The sequence below is a fragment of the Populus euphratica genome, unplaced genomic scaffold, assembly GCF_000495115.2.
Source record: "Populus euphratica unplaced genomic scaffold, PopEup_1.0 scaffold213.1, whole genome shotgun sequence".
Lineage (NCBI taxonomy): Eukaryota > Viridiplantae > Streptophyta > Magnoliopsida > Malpighiales > Salicaceae > Populus > Populus euphratica.
In genome coordinates, this window is record NW_011499916.1 from 696,998 (window position 1) to 718,524 (window position 21,527).

General features: G+C 31.4%; 3 protein-coding genes and 1 long non-coding RNA gene across 7 annotated transcripts in view; 1 reads left to right on the forward strand and 3 right to left on the reverse strand.

Moving 5' to 3' along the window:
* Positions 1 to 1,399: 1,399 nt before the first annotated feature.
* Positions 1,400 to 4,192, reverse strand: LOC105134626 (uncharacterized). The gene is made up of 8 exons (XM_011039103.1): positions 4,066 to 4,192; positions 3,881 to 3,951; positions 3,712 to 3,791; positions 3,525 to 3,619; positions 3,330 to 3,438; positions 2,482 to 2,495; positions 1,801 to 1,902; positions 1,400 to 1,718 (listed from the first exon to the last, which is right to left on the reverse strand). The coding sequence occupies exons 1-8, from the start codon at positions 4,132 to 4,134 to the stop codon at positions 1,530 to 1,532; spliced, it is 729 nt and encodes a 242-aa protein (XP_011037405.1). The 5' UTR covers positions 4,135 to 4,192; the 3' UTR covers positions 1,400 to 1,529.
* An 831-nt stretch (positions 4,193 to 5,023) lies between these two features.
* Positions 5,024 to 8,274, forward strand: LOC105134625 (uncharacterized). 3 transcript variants are annotated; one of them, XM_011039099.1, is made up of 8 exons: positions 5,024 to 5,158; positions 5,625 to 5,731; positions 5,863 to 5,906; positions 6,003 to 6,088; positions 6,195 to 6,303; positions 6,660 to 6,673; positions 7,283 to 7,384; positions 7,976 to 8,274. In XM_011039099.1, exons 1-8 carry the CDS (start codon positions 5,111 to 5,113, stop codon positions 8,096 to 8,098), a joined length of 633 nt encoding a protein of 210 aa, XP_011037401.1. In that variant the 5' UTR covers positions 5,024 to 5,110; the 3' UTR covers positions 8,099 to 8,274. The 3 variants fall into 3 exon arrangements, with proteins under 3 accessions (XP_011037401.1, XP_011037403.1, XP_011037404.1); XM_011039101.1 differs by having other exon boundaries at positions 5,025 to 5,158; positions 7,980 to 8,050; XM_011039102.1 differs by lacking the exons at positions 7,283 to 7,384; positions 7,976 to 8,274 and adding an exon at positions 6,830 to 6,978 and having other exon boundaries at positions 5,025 to 5,158.
* A 3,859-nt stretch (positions 8,275 to 12,133) lies between these two features.
* Positions 12,134 to 14,790, reverse strand: LOC105134628 (cytochrome P450 82G1-like). Its single transcript, XM_011039107.1, has 2 exons — positions 13,808 to 14,790; positions 12,134 to 13,000 (listed from the first exon to the last, which is right to left on the reverse strand). The coding sequence occupies exons 1-2, from the start codon at positions 14,717 to 14,719 to the stop codon at positions 12,377 to 12,379; spliced, it is 1,536 nt and encodes a 511-aa protein (XP_011037409.1). The 5' UTR covers positions 14,720 to 14,790; the 3' UTR covers positions 12,134 to 12,376.
* Positions 14,791 to 19,728: 4,938 nt separating this feature from the next.
* Positions 19,729 to 21,527, reverse strand: part of LOC105134630 (uncharacterized) — an 8,329-nt gene continuing 6,530 nt past the window's right edge. Inside the window, exons 2-4 of one of the 2 annotated variants that reach the window (XR_844030.1) lie at positions 20,754 to 21,202; positions 20,073 to 20,174; positions 19,729 to 19,990 (exon numbers count right to left, since the gene is read on the reverse strand). This is a non-coding gene — a long non-coding RNA (uncharacterized LOC105134630). Of the gene's footprint in view, positions 19,991 to 20,072; positions 20,175 to 20,753; positions 21,522 to 21,527 lie in introns of those variants that run through there. The other variant, XR_844029.1, reaches the window with a different exon arrangement.

Below are 21,527 nucleotides of genomic sequence, written 5' to 3' on the forward strand. Positions count from 1 at the left end.
TCATTATTGATTTGTGTAAAGAGTATTTTTATCTGTATAACATTTTTATGACCAATAATAAGATTTGACCACGAGTTAGAAATGTGATTCTCTCATCTCCTCTTTCATTTTAGATGGTATGTGAAGTTTAAATATTTTTATATATTTCTGTTAATTTCTTTTTTTGTTAAAGTTTCATGTGTTTTCAATTGGTTTCTAATTTTATATGTATAATGATTTTTGATTCGGTTTTTTTGCATTTAGTTTTGTATTTTTTTATCTTTTTTATTTTTGATAAAGTTCTTATGACTTTTAATTTTATTCTTCAAATCAAGTTTATGATTTTGGTTTTATAGATAATAATAAAAATAATAATAATTAAATTAGTGATAATAATAATAATAACAACAATGATAATATTATTATTAATAATAATTGTAGTAGTAATATTAATAATAACAACAATGATGATGCTAACAACAACAACAACAACAATATTAATAATAATAATAATAATAAAATTTTTATTCCATGCTAATTTAACTGTAATTAGTATTATTAAATATTTATCATTATTTATTTTTTATATTATCTTTTAAATTTATTTTAATATCTAAATATTATTTTTTATATAAAAAATAATCTAGCCCCAAAACAAAACCCATCAACCAATGCTAGTATATACATGAACCTAGATGATGGTTCAAAATTCTTTCGAGAAAATTTGGGAACATGATTTACTAAAAAATTTAATATTTTTATTAAACAATATATTTTTTATATTTTAAATTATTTTGGTATACTATACTAATTTTAAAAATAAATTTTTTTAAAAAAATTATTTTAATATAAAAAAAACATTTTAAAAAACAGTTCAAATCACACTCTTACAAGCCCAACTACTAGAGTGCAGTGTAATTCTTACACAACAAAAAAAAAAAATTGAAATTAAACAAGACCAAGCTAGGGAAATAAAGAAGATGATGATGATCGATGCATGGAAGATACAAAGAAGAGAGAGATATCTACAAAATTTTGAGCTCATTCCACAGCCCATTGCACTTGGTGTTGGATTCGTATAAATCTTTCAAGAGAAAACCTCAGTGATTGTTGCTATGATTTGAGGAGCTCACTACCATGCTCTTTATATGGAATTCTAAACCTCACTCGAACAAGTGAAAAAAAAAAAAAAAACACTACATAGGGAGTTGGAAACTGCTTTAAACAATGACATTTGTTTCTCCATGGCAAGCGCCGAAGACATTGCCTCTTTGACATCTACAAATCTCAACGTCTTTGGATATGAAGCTCTTCAGTCTTGATGATGCCTGTTTACACTATGGATGATCATGTGTCTTAATGTTTCTTACTTGGCTAATTTGATAATTTGACAGTGATGCAGGAGTCTCAAATTGGCAGCAATTAGAACTATTTAATTGATGAGAGCAGCTATCTATTAGAACAAAACGAATAGTCTAAAAGCAATTACAAATGAATAGATTACTCTGAAAATAATCACATTGTACAAGTGCTTTACAAAATTGGTGAATTTAACTTGCTGTTTCAGGTTCAGGTTCAGGTTCAGTTTCAGTTTCAGTTTCATTCTCAGTTTCAGCTTCAGGTTTTTCAAGCTCTAGAACAGCATTAAATCCAAATTCATTTCCAGGTACAAACACTTTCTTGAGTTCTTCTGCCCTTTGAGTGGTGCTAATTTTGTTTTCCTTCACCTTCAGATTTTCCTGTTTTGAATGGAAAAACTCATCAATACTTGCTTCAGCTTCAAAACGAAGACCAACATTAAGTGTTGCAAAAATAACTTGCCTTCTTCACATAATCTGCCATGGTTGAGGTGACTATTTCTTGTATCACAAAATTAGTTACACGATCTTCTCCAAGGATTTGTAGGAGGAATTCCCTTGGAACCTACAGAAATTATTAGTCAGACATCTTATGATGCAGGACAAAAGTAGGCAGATCATAATGCTAGTTATGCAACTCCCAATAGATGTTTAATGGAGTAGTTTCAGTGCATAGAATTTGCTTTACGAGCATGAAGGATGAGAAGCAAATAACATTAGATACTTCACGCCATGACCAGCTACAATTTGGCATATACAACATAGAGATATAACAGGGGCAACAAGCATTTGCAAATACTTCACAAAAAATAAGAATGGTTCTCATCTCTCTTCATTAGAACTAAGTTCGGCATTTAAAAACAAGGAAGAACACAATAATTTACTTCATGTAGGAGATACCAGCACTCTCTTATATTGAAACTTGAATAATATGTGAGTGAAACCATGACTTGAACTTCCTGAATTTTGCATCTTTTATTCCATTTCCAAGTAATTAACAGACTACAACAAATCATAAAATGAAGATTTCAAGTAAAACATGCATTATTCTAGAGGAATAAAGTACTAGCTAAACATACATGCAAAACTATAAAATTTTGATTTCCAGAGAGAGAAAAGAAAACTATGAACGAGAATCACTCACATTTGTTGTTTTTCCTGGATTAGCCAATATGCAAGGAAAAAAAAAGGGTTAGAATTCATTGACTGAGGAGTTAACAAGCTGCAGAGACAAAAATTAATGAAACAAAGGACAAAGGTGAGAAGCAATCAAGAGATTAAAGACAGTGCAGATTAAAAAAATGGGTCTGGGGATCCTAAACAGGTCAAGATGATCATGCTTCAAAAGCAGATGACTCATCTAAATGTTGGAACCACCTATTGAGGTATCCATCAGCAGAAAGTAACTCAAAGGACATTTCTTTGGATTAACAAAGAAATGCATGATACCACATCTCTTTATTTAATATCTCATCCTAACCACTATCAACTATGGATTCTTCTCACAGGATAATTTCAGACTACCATCAAGAAATTACTAAAGAACCATTAAACTTGTACTAAGATCATTTAGATTTAATAATACGTGAATATCTGAACTTGAATGCATCTCAACATTAAACAAAGAAACTTTGAATAGCTATAATCAAACTCATTGCTCATTCATTCAGAGCTCTTGTCGGTAAAGTAGACCGAGAGAGAGAATTGGCTTCTCGAGAATCTGCTAGAGTCAGATCAGTAGGGGAGTACACACCAGGACATTATTAGTAGAGAAAGAACCCATACCCTGAACTGGGGAAAGGATATAACCGCCCAGGGAAATTGTGAACTTACTGAATTGACTCCCTGTTCTACAGGTGAGTGTGATTTTTAGCTACACTCTATTTGTCTATGTTCATACTCATAATTGCAGAACGTTATTCCATAATTTGATGGAGGCAGTCAAATTCAGTTATATATAAGTACGGAAGAAATAACATGTATAACCATTACCTCCTTTCTCTCTTCGAAATCCTGGAATCGGAGGTGCGGAACGAGCTAAATCAGTCAATGCCTTGTTGAACACCTTTTGAGTCTCATCTCCACTCAAATCCACTCTTACCTAAAAATTAAACATAACCACATTTACAAATTTTGCAAAATAGCATTAATTATCAGCTACTCGAGATTCGGAGAACAATAACCCACCTGCATCTTATCTTCTTCTTGGGATTCAATAACTATTTTAACATTTTTCAATGCTATTAGTTTCTCATTCGTTTCTGCAATTGATGCCTCCATACCTTTAAAAACACCCAAATGCCACAATACTTCAATGAGTAACACCATAAATTTACTATCTATAATTGTGTTTAGAAGCTAAGAAAATATTAACCTGACCCAACAGCAGATATAGGCTTGACTCCCACATGTTTAAGCACTCTCAAATTTGGATTAGAAGAAAATAATAATAGCCTGAAATGTTTTAAACAAAACAAGAACTTGATTAAACAATCAAAATATACTAACAAAAACAATATTAAATGATTGTTTTTGTAATTTACTTATTGCAAGTAAAGTGAGATTGAAAGAAAATGATGCTATTTCTGCTGCTGCTACTGCTCAAAGAAAGACACTGTAGACAGAAGTGGTTAGTCAGTCAGTCAGTCTAAGAAAATGTTTGGTTTCCAAGAAAATGCAAGAAATCTTCAATATGATATGACGGGCAATGAAAATGGGGTATTCTTACTTTGTAAAAGGAGAAGTTTCTAAGTTGTTGGAGTTGTAAAGTTGATGCTGTCGTCGTCATCGCCGCCATCAAAGCTTGCTTCCTTCCTCCTCTCTAGCCTATATCATTTCCGTCCACTCAATTTTATAAATCCGTTGAAGACCGACAACCCGACATGTCGTTAAATTAGTTAGTCTAAAGATGATGTGTGAACTGTCGTTTACTGCTTGAGGTTGCAGGCTTGCAGGGGGTGTTATTGACATTTCTCTGTGATGACTCTCAAACTTATTTGTGGGCCATTTTCAATTTTTTTTTAATTTTTTTATTTGTTTAAAATTAATTTTTCATATTTTTATATGATTATATCAAAAATAAAATTTTAAAAAATAAAATAAAATATTATTTTCATATATTTTTTAAATAAAAAATAATTTTTAGTACAACGCCAAACACTATTTTAATTTACAAAAAATAAATTATTATTTTGATAATTAAATTTTAAACCTATTCATAACTTAATTATTTACTCTCCTAGGATTCTAAATTAACTCTTTTTAATTCTTGATGATGAATTATTATATTATTCAATTCATAAATGGATTTGATGGTGGAATAATTTAGAATCTAAATTGAAGTTTGAATTATATTTAATTTTAAATTATTTTAAAAATTAATTTACTTAAATTCAAGTAATTTGATAGATTAATTATTGTTCAAGCAAATCTAGATGGGACTTCACCATTAAACTCTAATGATTTTTATTTTTCATTTTTTAATCTAAACTTGTATTGACCCAACAAATCAATTAGTGGGGGCTTGGAGAAAGACCAATCAACATTTTAATGCGATATCATAAGAATCATGGGATGAAATTAATATTTTGAAATATAAGGGATTACTTTATGAAATTATTCAAAGTATAGGGACTACATAAAATATTCACTTTTTTTTTTTGTTTTTTATGAAAATAATACTCAAAAACTTTAATAGAATTGAGATGGTGATAAGAAATCTATATAGCTAGCTAGGTGCCACACTGATTGATAAGAGGGAGGAGGAGGAGATAATGGAAATAGTAGCGGCTAAAACCCTCTGTCTGGGCTTAAACCTCAAGGTAATGTCATGTTTGTTTTCTCTCCTTTTTTCTTCAGTTCTGCAACTATAATTTGAACTTGTTCTTTTCATTTTAAGCCAAATTCTAGCCATTTCATTCTATAGAAGACATAGGGTCTTAAAGTAGTCAATGGGATCTATTATAAGTTCTCATGGATTTACTATAGTGCTTGAATTGACACCCGTCTGTCGTTTTTACCATGTTCACTTCATTGTAAGATGACAGGCAACGCAGTGATTCTCATTTCTTCACAACCAGCACACTTCTGCATTATGTTTTTATCCACTTTTTTGTTTGTCTGTTTGAGTTCAGTTTTACTATGGAAAACTATAATCTTTACTTGAGTAATTTACATTTTAATACTGGTTTTAGCTTCTTTGTAATGAGTCATGGCCCTTAAATCTTAATCTGAATTGACATGATGTAGTGGAATAATTTTGGTTTTTTCTTTGGTTATTATTTGCAGTTAATAAGTCACAAGCATACAGTGGATGTCTTTACTCCAAATCTAACTCGCAAAATACCATCCTTTTCCCATCAAATGAGATGTGGGGCTCAAGGATTTTGGAGAAGGTAATGCAGTTTCATTCACTTGAGCTCGAGTATTGTATTTGGATTTTGATGTAAATGTCATTGTTGGGTTTTTGTAGCAAGAAGTAGAAATTGGCGAGGTTGCTTATTTATTTGTTAATTTGATTTTACAGGGAAAATGGTAGATGTTTTACTCCTGTTGCAGCTGTAGTATCAGGTGCAAATCAAATTTTGTCTTTCAATTAGTTGCTTTTAACCTTATTGCAAGTGTTGTGTTGACCTTTGACTACAACTTAATGACTGCATAAATTAGCTGCTGAAGATGTTGAAGTATCTTCCTCTCGGTTCAAAGATTTCACAGTGATGATTACGAATACCAATGAAGATCAAGAATTGAAGGTATGAGCAGATATTGGATTCATGTAGTTGGTTTGTAGGCAAGTTTAAAATTGCCTGGTGGTTGATAATTTTAGGAATCTATTATATTCATAGCTTTTGTGGACAGATAAGAGTGGAAGTATCTGGTGCCAAAACTAGAGCAATTTTTGAAGAGGTTTTCAAAAAAATGGTTACTGCGGCCCAGCCAATACCAGGATTTCGAAGAGTAAAAGGAGGTAAAATATCTGAATTCTTTATCTGATTGCTAGTGGAGAAGTGCTGTCTTCTAGAATCTCAAGCCTACTTATAATCATCTTCAAATAGTTTTTTTCTATAGTTTGGAATCTGAGAACTTAGCACCATACTGCTAGTAGTCTGATTGAAATAATGTTCAACTGTATTCTTACTAGTAACTTGCCAAACCATTCTTCTAAAGCCGTATTTGATCTTATTTTCTTTACGGTATTGTTTTTTAATGACTGTTCTTTTCTAATGCTTTCTCATTTCCCTAATTTTAGTCTGCCTCTGATATTTTCTGTTATTATTTCTATGCGATGCATCATTTCTATCAAACACCATGGGGAATTGGCAGGAAAAACACCGGATGTGAGTTTCCATATCCTCTTATTTTACTCCAATTTCATTTACCTAGTTGTAATAAGTAACTTAAATATGAGATTTTTGTCCATTTCCTAAAGTGAACAAAAACTTGCATTCTTGAGATGTATGTTGACCTCATCTTGAGTCCATTACCATCTGCAGACAAAGTATGCACAATATGTTGTGCTAGTAGTGAACTTTGAAGGGGCAGTGTCAAGTCACCTAGCTTGCAACTTTGAGGCGCATCCTCTTTTAACATAATCTATCATGTCTAAATGGATTCTTATGCTCAGTTTACAGCTGCAACTTCATGGGGGGGGGGGGAAAGCAAACGTGCTCATTATTTTTCAATATTAAATCATGAAACTTTTGTTATGGAGAACATTCATGTGCACACATGCACCAACACACACTATTGATGTAAAGCACATGCACAAAGAAGAAAAAACAGCCAGCGATGATTTCATTGAAAAGTTAGAGAGCTAACGATTACATCCTATGCATGTGGACTTCAGACAAGAACATTCTTGCAGTCATGTTCTTATACATTTGCTTGGACAAACACATGCGTATACACATATATAATAGAATTTTATTATTGTTTGTTTCTGGCAGATACCCAGAGACATTTTGTTAGAAGTTCTTGGACCTTCAAAAGTTTACAAGGAAGTGATCAAGAAAGTCATAAACTCTACCGTAGCTGAATATGTTGATAAGGTAACCAGTACTACTTTAACTTCTTGATTGATTCTAAAGTCATGAAGTTATTTTATCTTCACGGTGCTGTGATTAACCAATGAATTGTGTTCTGGGAAACACTTCAAGTAGATATAGTTTTGTCACATGACTAGAAATATTACTAGGAAAGAAATCAATGGAAGAGCTTACAAATTTACAGAAACTGACATCATAAATCATGTTAATGGAGAACTTAACCTGATCTTTCTCTCTTTCTCTTTTTTTTTGTCCATACACCTTGATGAATGTCTTGACCAACTTTTAAATCGTGAGCCAACACCAGCATTAATGCTGTTTATTTTGAATGGTATAGTTGAAAGTTGATTGATCCAGTAGCTCTAGCCACCATTACATTCATCACACTAGCAATTTTGTTTTTTGTTCTTGTTTTCTATTAAAATCAAATGACCTTTTGTGTGTTCTTTGTGGAAGTACTGCTTCTTGGAATGCTATTCTTTCCTCCAGTCCAGCTGCTGTGGTGCAGCCAATTGCATCATTCCCCTGTATTCTGAAGGCATTTTATCTATGAATCTAATGCTTGGCATTAACACTATCTTTTCGCTTCTATGGGAAGGCTTAAAAGTTAGCAAAGACTTGAGAGTTGAACAAAGCTTTGAAGATCTTGAAGATGCATTTGAACCAGATGAAAAATTCAGCTTTGATGCTGTCATTCAGCTTCAACAAACATCTTGAAAAACATTGCACTTCTGAGAATGAATCCAGTTTTGCCCTGTATTAATTGTTACAGCAACTTGTTTGCTCACTGGAATGTGAAACTAAAATTAGGTGAATGTACAGAGTTATCAGATCCCCTTTCTATTAATTATTTATTTAACCATTTTGAGGCTCATCAGCTCTCATGTTTCCTTACATGTTTCCAAAAGTTCCATACCAGTTCAAAATGCAAGAAAGTGGAAATTTGTTGGGTATCAGATTAGTTTCAGACTCATTTTGACAACTATTTGCTATAAGATTCAGTGTACCCTAAAAAGCATAGACAAGTAATTAAATCAAAACCAGGTAATCTAGTTTTATAACAGCAAGCAACTCGTGTAGAAAAAAAATGCTAGAGTTGAAGCCATGTAGATTCTGAGCATCATTGCCAAGTTGGTGCGTTGGCTTGTCTGGTTTACATCTTTACGTGCTCGATCCGATTGTATAGCAAAAAATGCCATTGTTGAAGCCATGGCAGAGATAAAACAGACAGAGCAGTGCTAGTGCCGTTGCCTCCATGATGTTTCTTGAATTTCTTTAGCAACTTATACCAGCAAGTTTGCTTTGGCAATCACTGCTATCAGCTTGTCTCTCCCACCTAATAGTTGAACTCTTTGCAGCTACTCTTGCATCAAACGGCAAGCTGTCTTTCCTGTTGAGACGTACTGATTAAATTAATCAAGTAAAATCCTAAACTTAAATCTAACCTCAAAAACCATTTTCCGGCAGCTTTTCAACAAACAATTCATATTGAAAATTTCCTTTTGATCCTTGCAGAGTTGCTTATTAGTGCTGCTCTCTCTTGAGGCCTTCTATTGCCGTAGCATGGCTCGTTAAGTGATTCTTCTGATACCTTTCTTTCCTTTTGTCTTCGATTTAACTGCTACTAATCAGAACAATTAGACCATAATATATGCAAGTTTAGAGCTCCATGGAAACAATCAATTATCTCTGGCATGCAGGTACAACGTCTAAAAACATTCCAATGATGCATAATAGATTCTTAATGCTTGCCAGGGCCATCATTGCAAGGTACTTGGAAAGGTTAGAACCTGCAAACCCTATGTAGTTCTACTTGCATGTCAGTTGTTAACTTCTGGCCTGTATTCTTGGTGTTCTTCCTGGATTTGTGACTGGGATTGTTCTTGGCTTGAAGTCACATGGAATCGAACATACCTCACACAAAATCATTGGCATTGTCCGATTCTATCTTGCAACAGCACAGGTGTTCGGTGGCTTGTTTAGACCTCACAAAGATAGCAAGTATCAGCCTTTTTTCAACTGGTTCCGCTCCTTGGTGGATTGTTCAGCACTTATTCTAAGTTCATTCAACATATTTATAGGATTTGGCATATTACATGCTGCAAATTTTTAGAAGATTACCTACATTGCTGTATTAGGAGTCCAGGGTTCTTCGTGCTGCTATTGTAATTATGCTTGTTGAGAAAACAACCCTAAAATCTTAAATTAGAGATACACACACACATATATATATATATATATATATATTTACATGATTCAACAATTTAAGTCTATTCTATAGGTGAGACATTCTATAGGTGAGACGATCAAAGACATATACTATAAAAAAAAATACGAGATTACAAAGCATCACGTAAAATTAATTTTTTATTCAAGATCTTATTTCGAAAATTTACTCTCTAGCCACCTAAATGCTAAGAATGGAGACACTTGTAAATAAATATTAATTTAAAATATAATAATTTAAAGCTTTTATATATTAACTAAGTACATGAGTATTTTTTTCTTTCCTGGCCTGATAATTTAAAACAAACTCATCAAATCTTTATTTTGGATTAAATTGAGCCAATGTATGAATTTTGAACTCTTGTCCACTCGCTTTCAATAAGCATATTTTAAATATTATATAAACCAATTAAGTCCAAGCAATGCTTAAACTTCAATGTAGAGATAGACTTCATTAAAATATTTGTAGGGTTCTTAACTATAGAAATCTTTTTCATTAATACATCATCCAATGACATGATATCTACAATAAAGTGATACTTTATATCAATATATGTTGTCCGTAAATGATATATCCAGTTCTTGACCAAGTAAATAACACTCTAGCTATAACAATATATAATAATTAACTAATGTCATAAACTAAGATCGGTAATCAAATCTTTTAACCATAATTTTTTTTCATTATCTTTATTGATTCTGTATGCTTAACCCTTTGTTGTAGATAAAACAATAATAAATAATAAAACTACTTTCCAACTAATGACACATCCTGAGAGGGTGGAAACATAACTTGTAGTGATTTTTTCTTGTTTAAATCACCAGCGTGATTTAATCTATAAAATTCTTAACATTACTTTTAATGCTACTAACGCTATCATATATTAGGCCAACATATACGGTAACTTTAAGATAACAAAATATCCATTTCACGATTTATTAGTAAACCTTATCAGAACTTCTCATAAATCTACTGACCACACTAATAACATGTAAAATGCTTAGACAAATATAGAACATACCATACATAATGTTTTGAAGTGCATTAACATAAGGAACATTTGACATGTGTTCATTCTCCTTGTTATTTTCTAGTGACAAAAATGAAAATAACAAACGAGCTACAAATAAAGTAATCCTTAGCTTGCAGTTTTATATAATATCAAAACGCTAGGTATCTTTTCAAGATATTTTCAAGTCTTCATCTTAAATTCATTACATTATTGATCTCTAACATGTTGTTTGAAACATTTAACATGTCATCGATATACAACAATAAATATACAAATAAATTATCGAAATACTTCTTGAAATACACACAATTATTATAGTCACTAATAAATAAACTATTTTCAAGCGTAAAAGTTTCTAACCATTGCTGGGGTGTGTTATCATGCTCATTCATAGTGAAGGTTTAGATTGAACAGACTTGTTCAAATGGTCATGCATGATCTTTGCAAGCTGCAAAGAACACAATTGTTTGATTATTCTCAATTCATAGGTTTATGGTATTATTGCAAAGTAACCATATCAGCAAAAACATTTCAGTTTCCAAGAGAAGTTTGGTGAACAACTATGACACATTCAAGAATTCAACTTTTTACTTCTTGTTTTGAAGCAAGCATTTTTGGGCTCTCTCCATCGTTCTCATACTCGCATTCATGCTTCCAAAAGTTTCACATCAGTTCAGAATAGAAAGGCAAAATTCTTGCATGTATTTAATCTTACAATTTAAAAGTTTGCTTCCTCCAACATATTACTTTAGATCTATAGACCATATATATTTTGCAATGGCAATAACGAAATCCATGATTAAAATCATATTTAAAAACCTGTTTTGATGAAATCTCATAGGTTAAAGAAGTTAATCCAAATTAATTTATATTGTTTTTTTCTTTAGAAAAAAAAGCTAAAAACAATGGTTTTTTTTTTCAATTATTACATCTAGTTCTAGACTTTGAATCAACAATTAATTTATTAGACTAGATCTTGTTTTTTAAAATTATAATTAAAAAAGAAAAAAAGTTGGTGTGTAAGGGTTTTTTTAAAAAAAAAGAAAAAGAAAATTGGCAGTTTATACTAAAGACAAATTCTGGAAGCACTCTCAATAATTTTATGTACATAAACGAGATGCCAAATTAAATTCCCATGAACCCCTTCATATCAAAAAAAGAAAATTAATAGTATTAATATATTTTGATTAATATAGTACAATTATATGATCAATTACTCGATTTTCTAGTATGGAATTGAGATCATCTCATGTTTTCTTAATGACATGATCATTATGTTCGTTAAATCTAAATCATTACATTCAAATTAAATGGATATAATTTAACTTAACTCCTTGTACTTAGTTTTATTTCTCTCTCCTAATCTAAATCATTAGAAACATGAACACTTCTACGATCTAAATCTATTAATTTATTCTGAATATGATAATATATTAATCAAATAAGTTCTATATATTATCCCTTTTTTTATGGAAGTTAAGATCATATATTATAATGCATTTTATATCATAGCAAACACTACAAATCACACATCTCTTATTATTTTACTTCATTACATAACATTGAAGCTTAATCTGATACAAAAGCCCATACAGTTCTTGACTAATTAAGATGTCTAAATTACTAAATATTCATAGTGGTGAAGTCATTAATATTACGTTCCTGTTTGTCTACGTGTCAAAAGACCAGCTTAAAATATTAATAAAAATATTATTTTAACTGTTTTTGGCGGCATGCCGTGGAAATGAACGGGTGCTTAATCATACAGGCGTAATCCAAGACGTGGTTTGACGACAGCTTCAAGTGGTATCAGCTTAGGTAGGGCAATGCCAGGGCCTTCGTTCATGTCCACGGGCAACCCTGCAACAGTTGTTAAATCAAACCCTTGAAGAAGCCTAGCAAGGGTCAGATGAACAACCGCCATGCCAAGATTAATAGCAGGGCAAGATCTTCTCCCCGAGCTAAAAGGAATGAACTCGAAATCTTGACCCCTAAAATCAAGATCAGCATGAGTAGTCAAGAATCTTTCAGGTTGAAAGTCATTTGGGTTTTTCCACACACGGGGGTCTCGATGCAACTTCCATATGTTCACTACTAATCGAGTGCCCTTAGGAACATAATAGCCACAAATATGACAGTCTTCCATGGCCTCACGTATTCCTGTTAAGGGACCTGGAGGGTATAATCGCAGAGTTTCTTTCACTATTGCTTGGAGGTACACGAGGTTCTGAATATCTGATTCCTCCACCCATTTCTCTCTTCCCACCTGCTTGTCCAGCTCTTCTTGAGCAGCCTTCAGCACACTTGGATGGTTTAGCAACAGGGACAGTGCCCAAGTTAATGTAACCGCTGTGCTTCCTGCTCCTGTGAGGGTCAGAATCTGCAGAATTAACACAAAAGGTGTAAAATTGAAAATAGATGGAAGTTAAGAACCCTGCGGCTGCACCTGAGAAGATGTCCAGATGGTAGGAGACGGACTTTGAGAGTCTCAGGGGTCCAGGGCCCCCTTACCCTCCAGCCACAAGAAAGAAAGAAAAGGAATTAAATTGGATGAAGGGCAGCATTTTCTTACTTCAACGATTGTTAACATATTTCTACTACACTAAGGGTTTTTTATTTTTTTTCATTCTGTAAGTAGACCTACAATTCCTAAACTTTTTCAGATCTGCTGTTTAATGAAATTACTATATTCAGAACAAAAAAAGGCAACACTTGGGCTTATGGCTCATAATTGATAGCTAGTTACAAGTTCATTTTTGAGCCCATGATTTTGCTATGATGATGGTCAGATTGATTAACTTTCATTGTTCATCTTCAAATTTACTTCATTCTAAAAAGAATTTTGGACGTGAAATGTTAGATGTTAGAAGGGTTAATTAGAAACTTTTTGGAGATTAAGTGGTTCCTGGCCTGGGTTAAAACATGCCTAAGATCATAACACCACGCATGCCCCTACTTTATTGGAGTGGTCATCCGGTCTATAGACCCCATGGTTTCTGTCTGATTAAGGGCTTATTTAAAATTCACTCTCTCTAATTTGTTTTATATTTCCGATATGAATTATGTCTTGTAACCATGGAAAACGGGAATATTCAATTTGCGCTTACTGATATATATGATGATATGATATGGTGAAGGATTAAGGAAGAAAACGCACGACAAGCTTACAGCTAGCTAGCAAACTTACCAAAGTTGTTGCCTTGATGACAACATCACGAGAGTAGCCAGACATCTCAGCAGCACCGTCAGCAAGGTTAGATATCATCACGTCCATGAAGTCGCTTTCCCCTTGTATTTCTTTCTTAAGATGTTCCTCCAGCCAGCTTCCTATCACGGCATCAAGTTCCTTGGCAGTCCTCTTCATAGCACTTACATGTCCCTGAAAATCAATCCATTCGAGCCATGGAATTGCATCAGACATTACAAAAATCCCACTCAGATACAAGGCTTTTTCTATGGCTTTTTTGTAACGCCATGGCTCGCTGTTTTCTTTGTCGTATATGGTGCTGCAATATCGTTTTCCAACTATCGTTCTAAGGCTTATGTTGAACGTCAAGCTCTCAAACAATTTGCTCATAGTCACCTTCGCAGGGTACTCCGCTGTTTCCGCATAAGAATTGTGCAAACCTTTGATGAATGCGTCTACTTCTAACTTTCGGACATGCTTAAGCATTTCAAGCCGGTGGTTTGATAGAAGCTGAAGAGTGACCAGCTTTCTAACATCACGCCAGTACTTTCCATATGGGGACAACGCAAAAGCTGCGTTGTTGTATCCCATATGTTTTCCTGCAGCTATGTTTGCTCTGGTAGCCAAAATTCTGTCATTGGTAGTCAAGCAATCCTTTACTGTTTCCCGACTGCTCACCACCACTATCCGATGAGAACCGAGCCTGAGTGAGTAAATAGGGCCATATTTATCGTCAATGGCTGCAAGGGTTTTACATGCTGGGTCCTGGCCTCTTAGACAAGGCAGGTGGCCAATCACGGGCCATGCCCCTGATGGTTCAGGGACTCTGGCTAGTTTCTTGCTCTCTCTCTCTCTGGCCAAAGTTTTCCAGAGGCCATAAAGAAGTAGCAAAAAGAGAGCCCCAAGAATCATTTCGAACAGTGTATAAGAGAAATCCAGGGTGGTTCAGGGGAGTTGGGGAGTAATGAGGCTAAATGTTGCTCTGGTTTTTATAGCGTAGAGTAACATGGAATACGCTTGACTAATTAAAATTAGGCATATAAACAAAGTGATTTATTAAATTAATGTCTAAACGTTTAAATGATTTTTTTAAATAAAAATATTATGTTAAAGTAGAAATAAATGATGGCTCACAAGTAGTTCAAGATGGTACGGTTCACCTTAGAAAATATTTATTCTCTAATTAAAATCAAAACTAAGCTCAATAAATATTGATATTTGCAAATAAATTAAGTAAATACATATTAAATTGATTCACAATTAAAATTGGCATAGTTACTTTACATTTGATTTGGTGCTCCCAGTAAAATGATATACATTTATTAGTATTATACATGTACCAAGAATTACTAGTTAATTGTCTGTGTTATGCTAAACCATGTTATGTCTACTATACCATGTTATGTCTACTGTATTCATTTTGTGACATGTTGACTTGAGGTATGAACCTAGATTTCAAAGTATACTAGGTAAAAGTTAATTTAATGTGATATAGACCACTTGGTTGGTGCACACAAAGCTTGGTTAACTTGATCAAAACTTGATTTAATTTATTTTAAATATTTTAAAAAAATTAATTTTTTTTAAATAAAAATATTTGAATAATAATATTTTGAATTGATTTAGGTACATAATAATTGAAAAAAAAATGTCTCAATATTTTATACGTGATTAAAGAAAAAATAACTATAAAAGAATTTATAGAAATGAAATTTTATTTTCATGAAATGTTTATGATCAAGTTTTTGTTTTTACATATTAGGCTAATTGATAAAAAAAAAAAAACCATCAACATTTCCTTTAAAATCTATAATATCATTTAAGAATCATGACAAGATTGAATAGTAATTTAAATATCAAAATAAAAGATAAAAATAGAGAAAAAACATTGAAAGGATAGGCATCTAATGCAATCTCAAAGACACTCCGAAAGCTTCCAACAAGCAGGAATCAAGTGAAACTTTCAAGACCGTTCTTACTATTGTTTTTCTTATTTAAGGTTGAAGTTCAAAGATCTGGCCATGAAACACAGGATACACGTTTTCCCACGTAAGAATCTGTCTTCTTCTTTCTAAAGATTTAGAGCATAGTGTTGTTGAAAAACTTTATATTCAGAGTACACATAATAATGACGCTTTATTTTGCCATTAGTTAGATAATACAATCCCAAATGATACACGTTCTTTGAAAATCTTGTTGTTGAAGATTTTTATTATGTTGGTTTTTCTCCGGGTAATATAATTATTAATAAATTTATATATTAAAAAAAATATGCTATATAACAAAAAATATTAATATAATTCTATCAATAATTTCAACGGTAAGTGTGGGATATCACCAATATAAAAATTATTAGTAATTTCATCAGTGATTATATCATTGACGAAATAAATCTGTAATGGTTAGTGATATTTTCTGTATTTTTTTAATTCTTCCAGGGACTTAGTTTGGTGGTGGTTCTGTTTGTAATGGTCAATGACAAAATCCTGTAATTTTCCCCGACTCTCTGGAACTTTTTGATGGGCTTAGACCGTCAATAATTTTGCCGTAACATGTTTAATATTTTAAAGAAAAAAAAATAAAATAAATAGAACATATTTAAAATAAATAAAACTAAAATAAAAAAACCAAATATTTACTATTAAAATTATCAATTTAAATACAATTTATCTAAAAGACAGAAGCTAGAGGAGAAGGAGGCAGATCTTTGTTAGACAATTAGTGGATTCTCTGACCTTTACAGTTGTTTTTATCATTATTTAATCCCCATATTAATCTTATATTTTAAAGTTCTCTTTAACTTATTATTGTTATTGTTATTGTTATTAATTTATATAGTATATTTTAATGTGGTTCGATTCTAGTTTTATTGGGTTATTTATTATTTTAATGTTTCTATACTCGAGAAAAGATATTGATTTTTTAATCATTTCATTTGTATAGAGAAAAAAAGAGGAAAATAAAAAATTATTTATTAAATTTAAATTTAAATATTATCGATAAATTCCTCTGCAAATATCCAAAATGTTTATATTTCACAGACATGTGTCTCATGATACGAGTGGTCATAAGACGGAGTGCAGAGGCAGAAATGTTTAAAGGCTGATGGAACACAAGGAGAGGACTCAGTCAAAGTGTCCTTCTGTTTGACAAATGAATCACATTTACATGAGACAGCTACACATCACTCCCTTTCTCTTTTTGCATAGAGTATACAATAATTAGCCATCGTCAGTACAGCAGGCTAACATGTGATCCACGATTGCACGTGTCTTGCACGGGTCAAGGAGAAGACTGTAGCCATGGAAAAAGAAGTTAGTTTTGGTTAATATATATTCCATGGCACGTCATTAATATATATATATATATATATATTATTAAAATGTGTTGTCTTACATAATAATTAAAATGTCATATCAAAGGAAAAATACAATAAAATAACCCTTTACATTTCTCTTTTTTTTTCTTTCTAAACCATTGTGCTATTATTTCATTTTAATCAATGTGTTATTTCACATATTAATCAATTATATTTAATTAAAACTTCACGTCAAAATAAAAATAAAATCACTAAAATCTTTTATATATTTATTTTCATAAACCATTGTGCTCCTAAAATAAATATTTGACATAGTAATCAGTTATATTTAATTAAAAAGTCACGTTGAAACAAAAATAAAATTAAGAAGATATTTGTTTTATATATATTTTTGAGCCATTATGCTCCTTGGCGTTTTTTTAACTTCTTAATCAAAATACTGTTTCAAATATTTAATTAAAATATCATATCAATATAAAATAAAATCAAGAAGATTCCTTTTATTATTATTACTTGTTTCCCTTAGATGTCATTTTGAAAATTAAATTCATGGATTTGCACTGAATTCTCTAGTTCTCTGAGCTTTTTCAATACCGCCACTGGCTCATGCGTGTCCCAAATATAGCACACAAAAAAAAGAGTAAATCAACATGGCTAATAAGTATAAATGCTTTCTTTTTGTTGAATATGTACTAATGAAGAAACAATATGGCTATGATAAAATTACTATGGTTATAGACTCACTTTACTAGAGTGACTTATATAGCATTGGTAAAAAAAGATTGCCTGCTTTTAATTAAAGAGTATTTTGGTATTTCTACATCAACTAATTATCATTATTGATTTGTGTAAGAGTATTTTTATCCTTCAAATATTTTTATAACCAATCATGAGATTTGACCACGAGTTAGAAATGAGATTCTCTCATTTTTTTTTCATTTTAGGTAATGCGTGAAGTCTAAATATTTTTAATTTATCAGAGATAACCCCTTCATTTCTTTTTTTTACCCCAATAAATGTATTATGGTTCTTAATGATATTAGTATTTTTACTTCAGTTTGATTTATATATTTTTTTTATTTTCCCTTTTGTTAAATTTTTATGTGTTTTCAATTGGTTTCTAATTTTGTATATATAATGATTTTTTATTTGGTTCTTCTGCATTTAATTTTATATTTTTTTATCCTTTTCTCTTTTGACAAAGTTCTTATGATTTTTAATTTTATTCTTCAAATCAAGTTTATGATTTTGGTTTTATAGATAATAATGAAAATAATAATAATAACAACAACAATAATGATTGTAATAATAATAATAATAATAATTAAATTAGTGATGAGAATAATAATAATAATAATAATAATAATAATAATAACAATGATAATATTATTATTAATGATAATTGTAGTATTAATATTAATAATAATAACAATGACAATGCTAACAACAACAACAATAATGTTAATAATGATAATAATTAAAAAAAATTTATTCCATGTTAATTTAAATGTAATTAGCATTATTAAATATTTATTATTATTTTCATATATTTTTTAAATAAAAAATAATTTTTAGTACAACGCCAAACACTATTTTAATTTACAAAAAATAAATTATTATTTTGATAATTAAATTTTAAACCTATTCATAACTTAATTATTTACTCTCCTAGGATTCTAAATTAACTCTTTTAACTCTTTTTAAATATTTATTATTATTTGTTTTTTTATATCATCTTTTAAATCTATTTGAATATCTAAATATTATTTTTTTATATAAAAAATAATCTAACCTCAAAACGAAACCTATCAACCAAGGCCAATATATACATAAACCTGGATGATGGTCCAAAATTCTTTCGAAAATATTTGAGAACGCGGTTTACCAAAAAAATTAATTTTTTATTAAAAATTATATTTTTTGTATATTTTAAATTTTTTTGATAAGCTACGCTGATTTTAAAAATAAAAAATTATTTTAATATAAAAAATATTTTAAAAAATAATTGCAATTACATTCTCAAATAAACCTAGCTGCTATAGTGCTGTATAGTTCTTACACAAAACAAATAAAAAATTAAAATTAAATAAGACCAAGCTAGGGAAATAAAGAAGATGATGATCAATGCATGAAAGTTACAAAGAAGAGAGAGATATCTACAAAATTTGAGCTCATTCCACAGCCCATTGCACTTGGTGTTGGATTCGTATAAATCTTTCAAGAGAAAACCTGAGTGATTGTTGCTATGATTTGAGGAGCTCACTCCCATGCTCTTTATATAGAATTCTAAACCTCACTCGAACAAGTTAAAAAAAAAAAAAAACACCACTACATAGGAAGTTGGAAACTGCTATAAACAATGACATTTGTTTCTCCATGGCAAGCACCGATGACATTGCCTCTTTGACATCTACAAATCTCAATGTCTTTGGATATGAAGCTCTTCAGTCTTGATGATGCCTGTTTACACCATGGATGATCATGTGTCTAATGTTTCGTACTTGGCTAATTTGATGATTTGACAGTGATGCAGGAGTCTCAAATTAGCAGCAATTAGAACTATTTAATTGATGAGAGCAGCTATCTATTAGAACAATACGAATAGTCTAAAAGCAATTACAAATGAATAGATTACTCTGAAAATAATCACATTGTACAAGTGCTTTACAAAATTGGTGAATTTAACTTGCTGTTTCAGGTTCAGGTTCAGGTTCAGTTTCATTTTCATTCTCAGTTTCAGCTTCAGGTTTTTCAAGCTCTAGAACAGCATTAAATCCAAATTCATTTCCAGGTACAAACACTTTCTTGAGTTCTTCTGCCTTTTGAGTGGTGCTAATTTTGTTTTCCTTCACCTTCAGATTTTCCTGTTTTGAAGGGAAAAACTCATCAATACTTGCTTCAGCTTCAAAACGAAGACCAACATTAAGTGTTGCAAAAATAACTTGCCTTCTTCACATAATCTGCCATGGTTGAGGCGACTATTTCTTGTATCACAAAATTAGTTACACGATCTTCTCCAAGGATTTGTAGGAGGAATTCCCTTGGAACCTACAGAAATTATTAGTCAGACATCTTATGATGCAGGACAAAAGTAGGCAGATCATAATGCTAGTTATGCAACTCCCAATAGATGTTTAATGGAGTAGTTTCAGTGCATAGAATTTGCTTTACGAGCATGAAGGATGAGAAGCAAATAACATTAGATACTTCACGCCATGACCAGCTACAATTTGGCATATACAACATAGAGATATAACAGGGGCAACAAGCATTTGTAAATACTTCACAAAAAATAAGAATGGTTCTCATCTCTCTTCATTAGAACTAAGTTCGGCATTTAAAAACAAGGAAGAACACAATAATTTACTTCATGTAGGAGATACCAGCACTCTCTTATATTGAAACTTGAATAATATGTGAGTGAAACCATGACTTGAACTTCCTGAATTTTGCATCTTTTATTCCATTTCCAAGTAATTAACAGACTACAACAAATCATAAAATGAAGATTTCAAGTAAAACATGCATTATTCTAGAGGAATAAAGTACTAGCTAAACATACATGCAAAACTATAAAATTTTGATTTCCAGAGAGAGAAAAGAAAACTATGAACGAGAATCACTCACATTTGTTGTTTTTCCTGGATTAGCCAATATGCAAGGAAAAAAAAGGGTTAGAATTCATTGACTGAGGAGTTAACAAGCTGCAGAGACAAAAATTAATGAAACAAAGGACAAAGGTGAGAAGCAATCAAGAGATTAAAGACAGTGCAGATTAAAAAAATGGGTCTGGGGATCCTAAACAGGTCAAGATGATCATGCTTCAAAAGCAGATGACTCATCTAAATGTTGGAACCACCTATTGAGGTATCCATCAGCAGAAAAGTAACTCAAAGGACATTTCTTTGGATTAAGAAAGAAATGCATGATACCACATCTCTTTATTTAATATCTCATCCGAACCACTATCAACTATGGATACTTCTCACAGGATAATTTCAGACTACCATCAAGAAATTACTAAAGAACCATTAAACTTGTACTAAGATCATTTAGATTTAATAATACGTGAATATCTGAACTTGAATGCATCTCAACATTAAACAAAGAAACTTTGAATAGCTATAATCAAACTCATTGCTCATTCATTCAGAGCTCTTGTCGGTAAAGTAGACCGAGAGAGAGAATTGGCTTCTCGAGAATCTGCTAGAGTCAGATCAGTAGGGGAGTACACACCAGGACATTATTAGTAGAGAAAGAACCCATACCCTGAACTGGGGAAAGGATATAACCGCCCAGGGAAATTGTGAACTTACTGAATTGACTCCCTGTTCTACAGGTGAGTGTGATTTTTAGCTACACTCTATTTGTCTATGTTCATACTCATAATTGCAGAACGTT

Coding starts and splice junctions, on each gene's coding strand:
- LOC105134626 (XM_011039103.1), bottom strand. CDS start 4,134: ATGGCGGCGATGACGACGACAGCATCAACTTTACAACTCCAACAACTT. Junction 3,952..4,065: donor GAAACTTCTCCTTTTACAAA/GTAAGAATACCC, acceptor TTCTGTCTACAG/TGTCTTTCTTTGAGCAGTAG. Junction 3,439..3,524: donor AAGAAGAAGATAAGATGCAG/GTGGGTTATTGT, acceptor TTTAATTTTTAG/GTAAGAGTGGATTTGAGTGG.
- LOC105134625 (XM_011039099.1), top strand. CDS start 5,111: ATGGAAATAGTAGCGGCTAAAACCCTCTGTCTGGGCTTAAACCTCAAG. Junction 5,159..5,624: donor GTCTGGGCTTAAACCTCAAG/GTAATGTCATGT, acceptor TATTATTTGCAG/TTAATAAGTCACAAGCATAC. Junction 5,907..6,002: donor TGTTGCAGCTGTAGTATCAG/GTGCAAATCAAA, acceptor TGCATAAATTAG/CTGCTGAAGATGTTGAAGTA.
- LOC105134628 (XM_011039107.1), bottom strand. CDS start 14,719: ATGATTCTTGGGGCTCTCTTTTTGCTACTTCTTTATGGCCTCTGGAAA. Junction 13,001..13,807: donor TCATCAAGGCAACAACTTTG/GTAAGTTTGCTA, acceptor TTAATTCTGCAG/ATTCTGACCCTCACAGGAGC.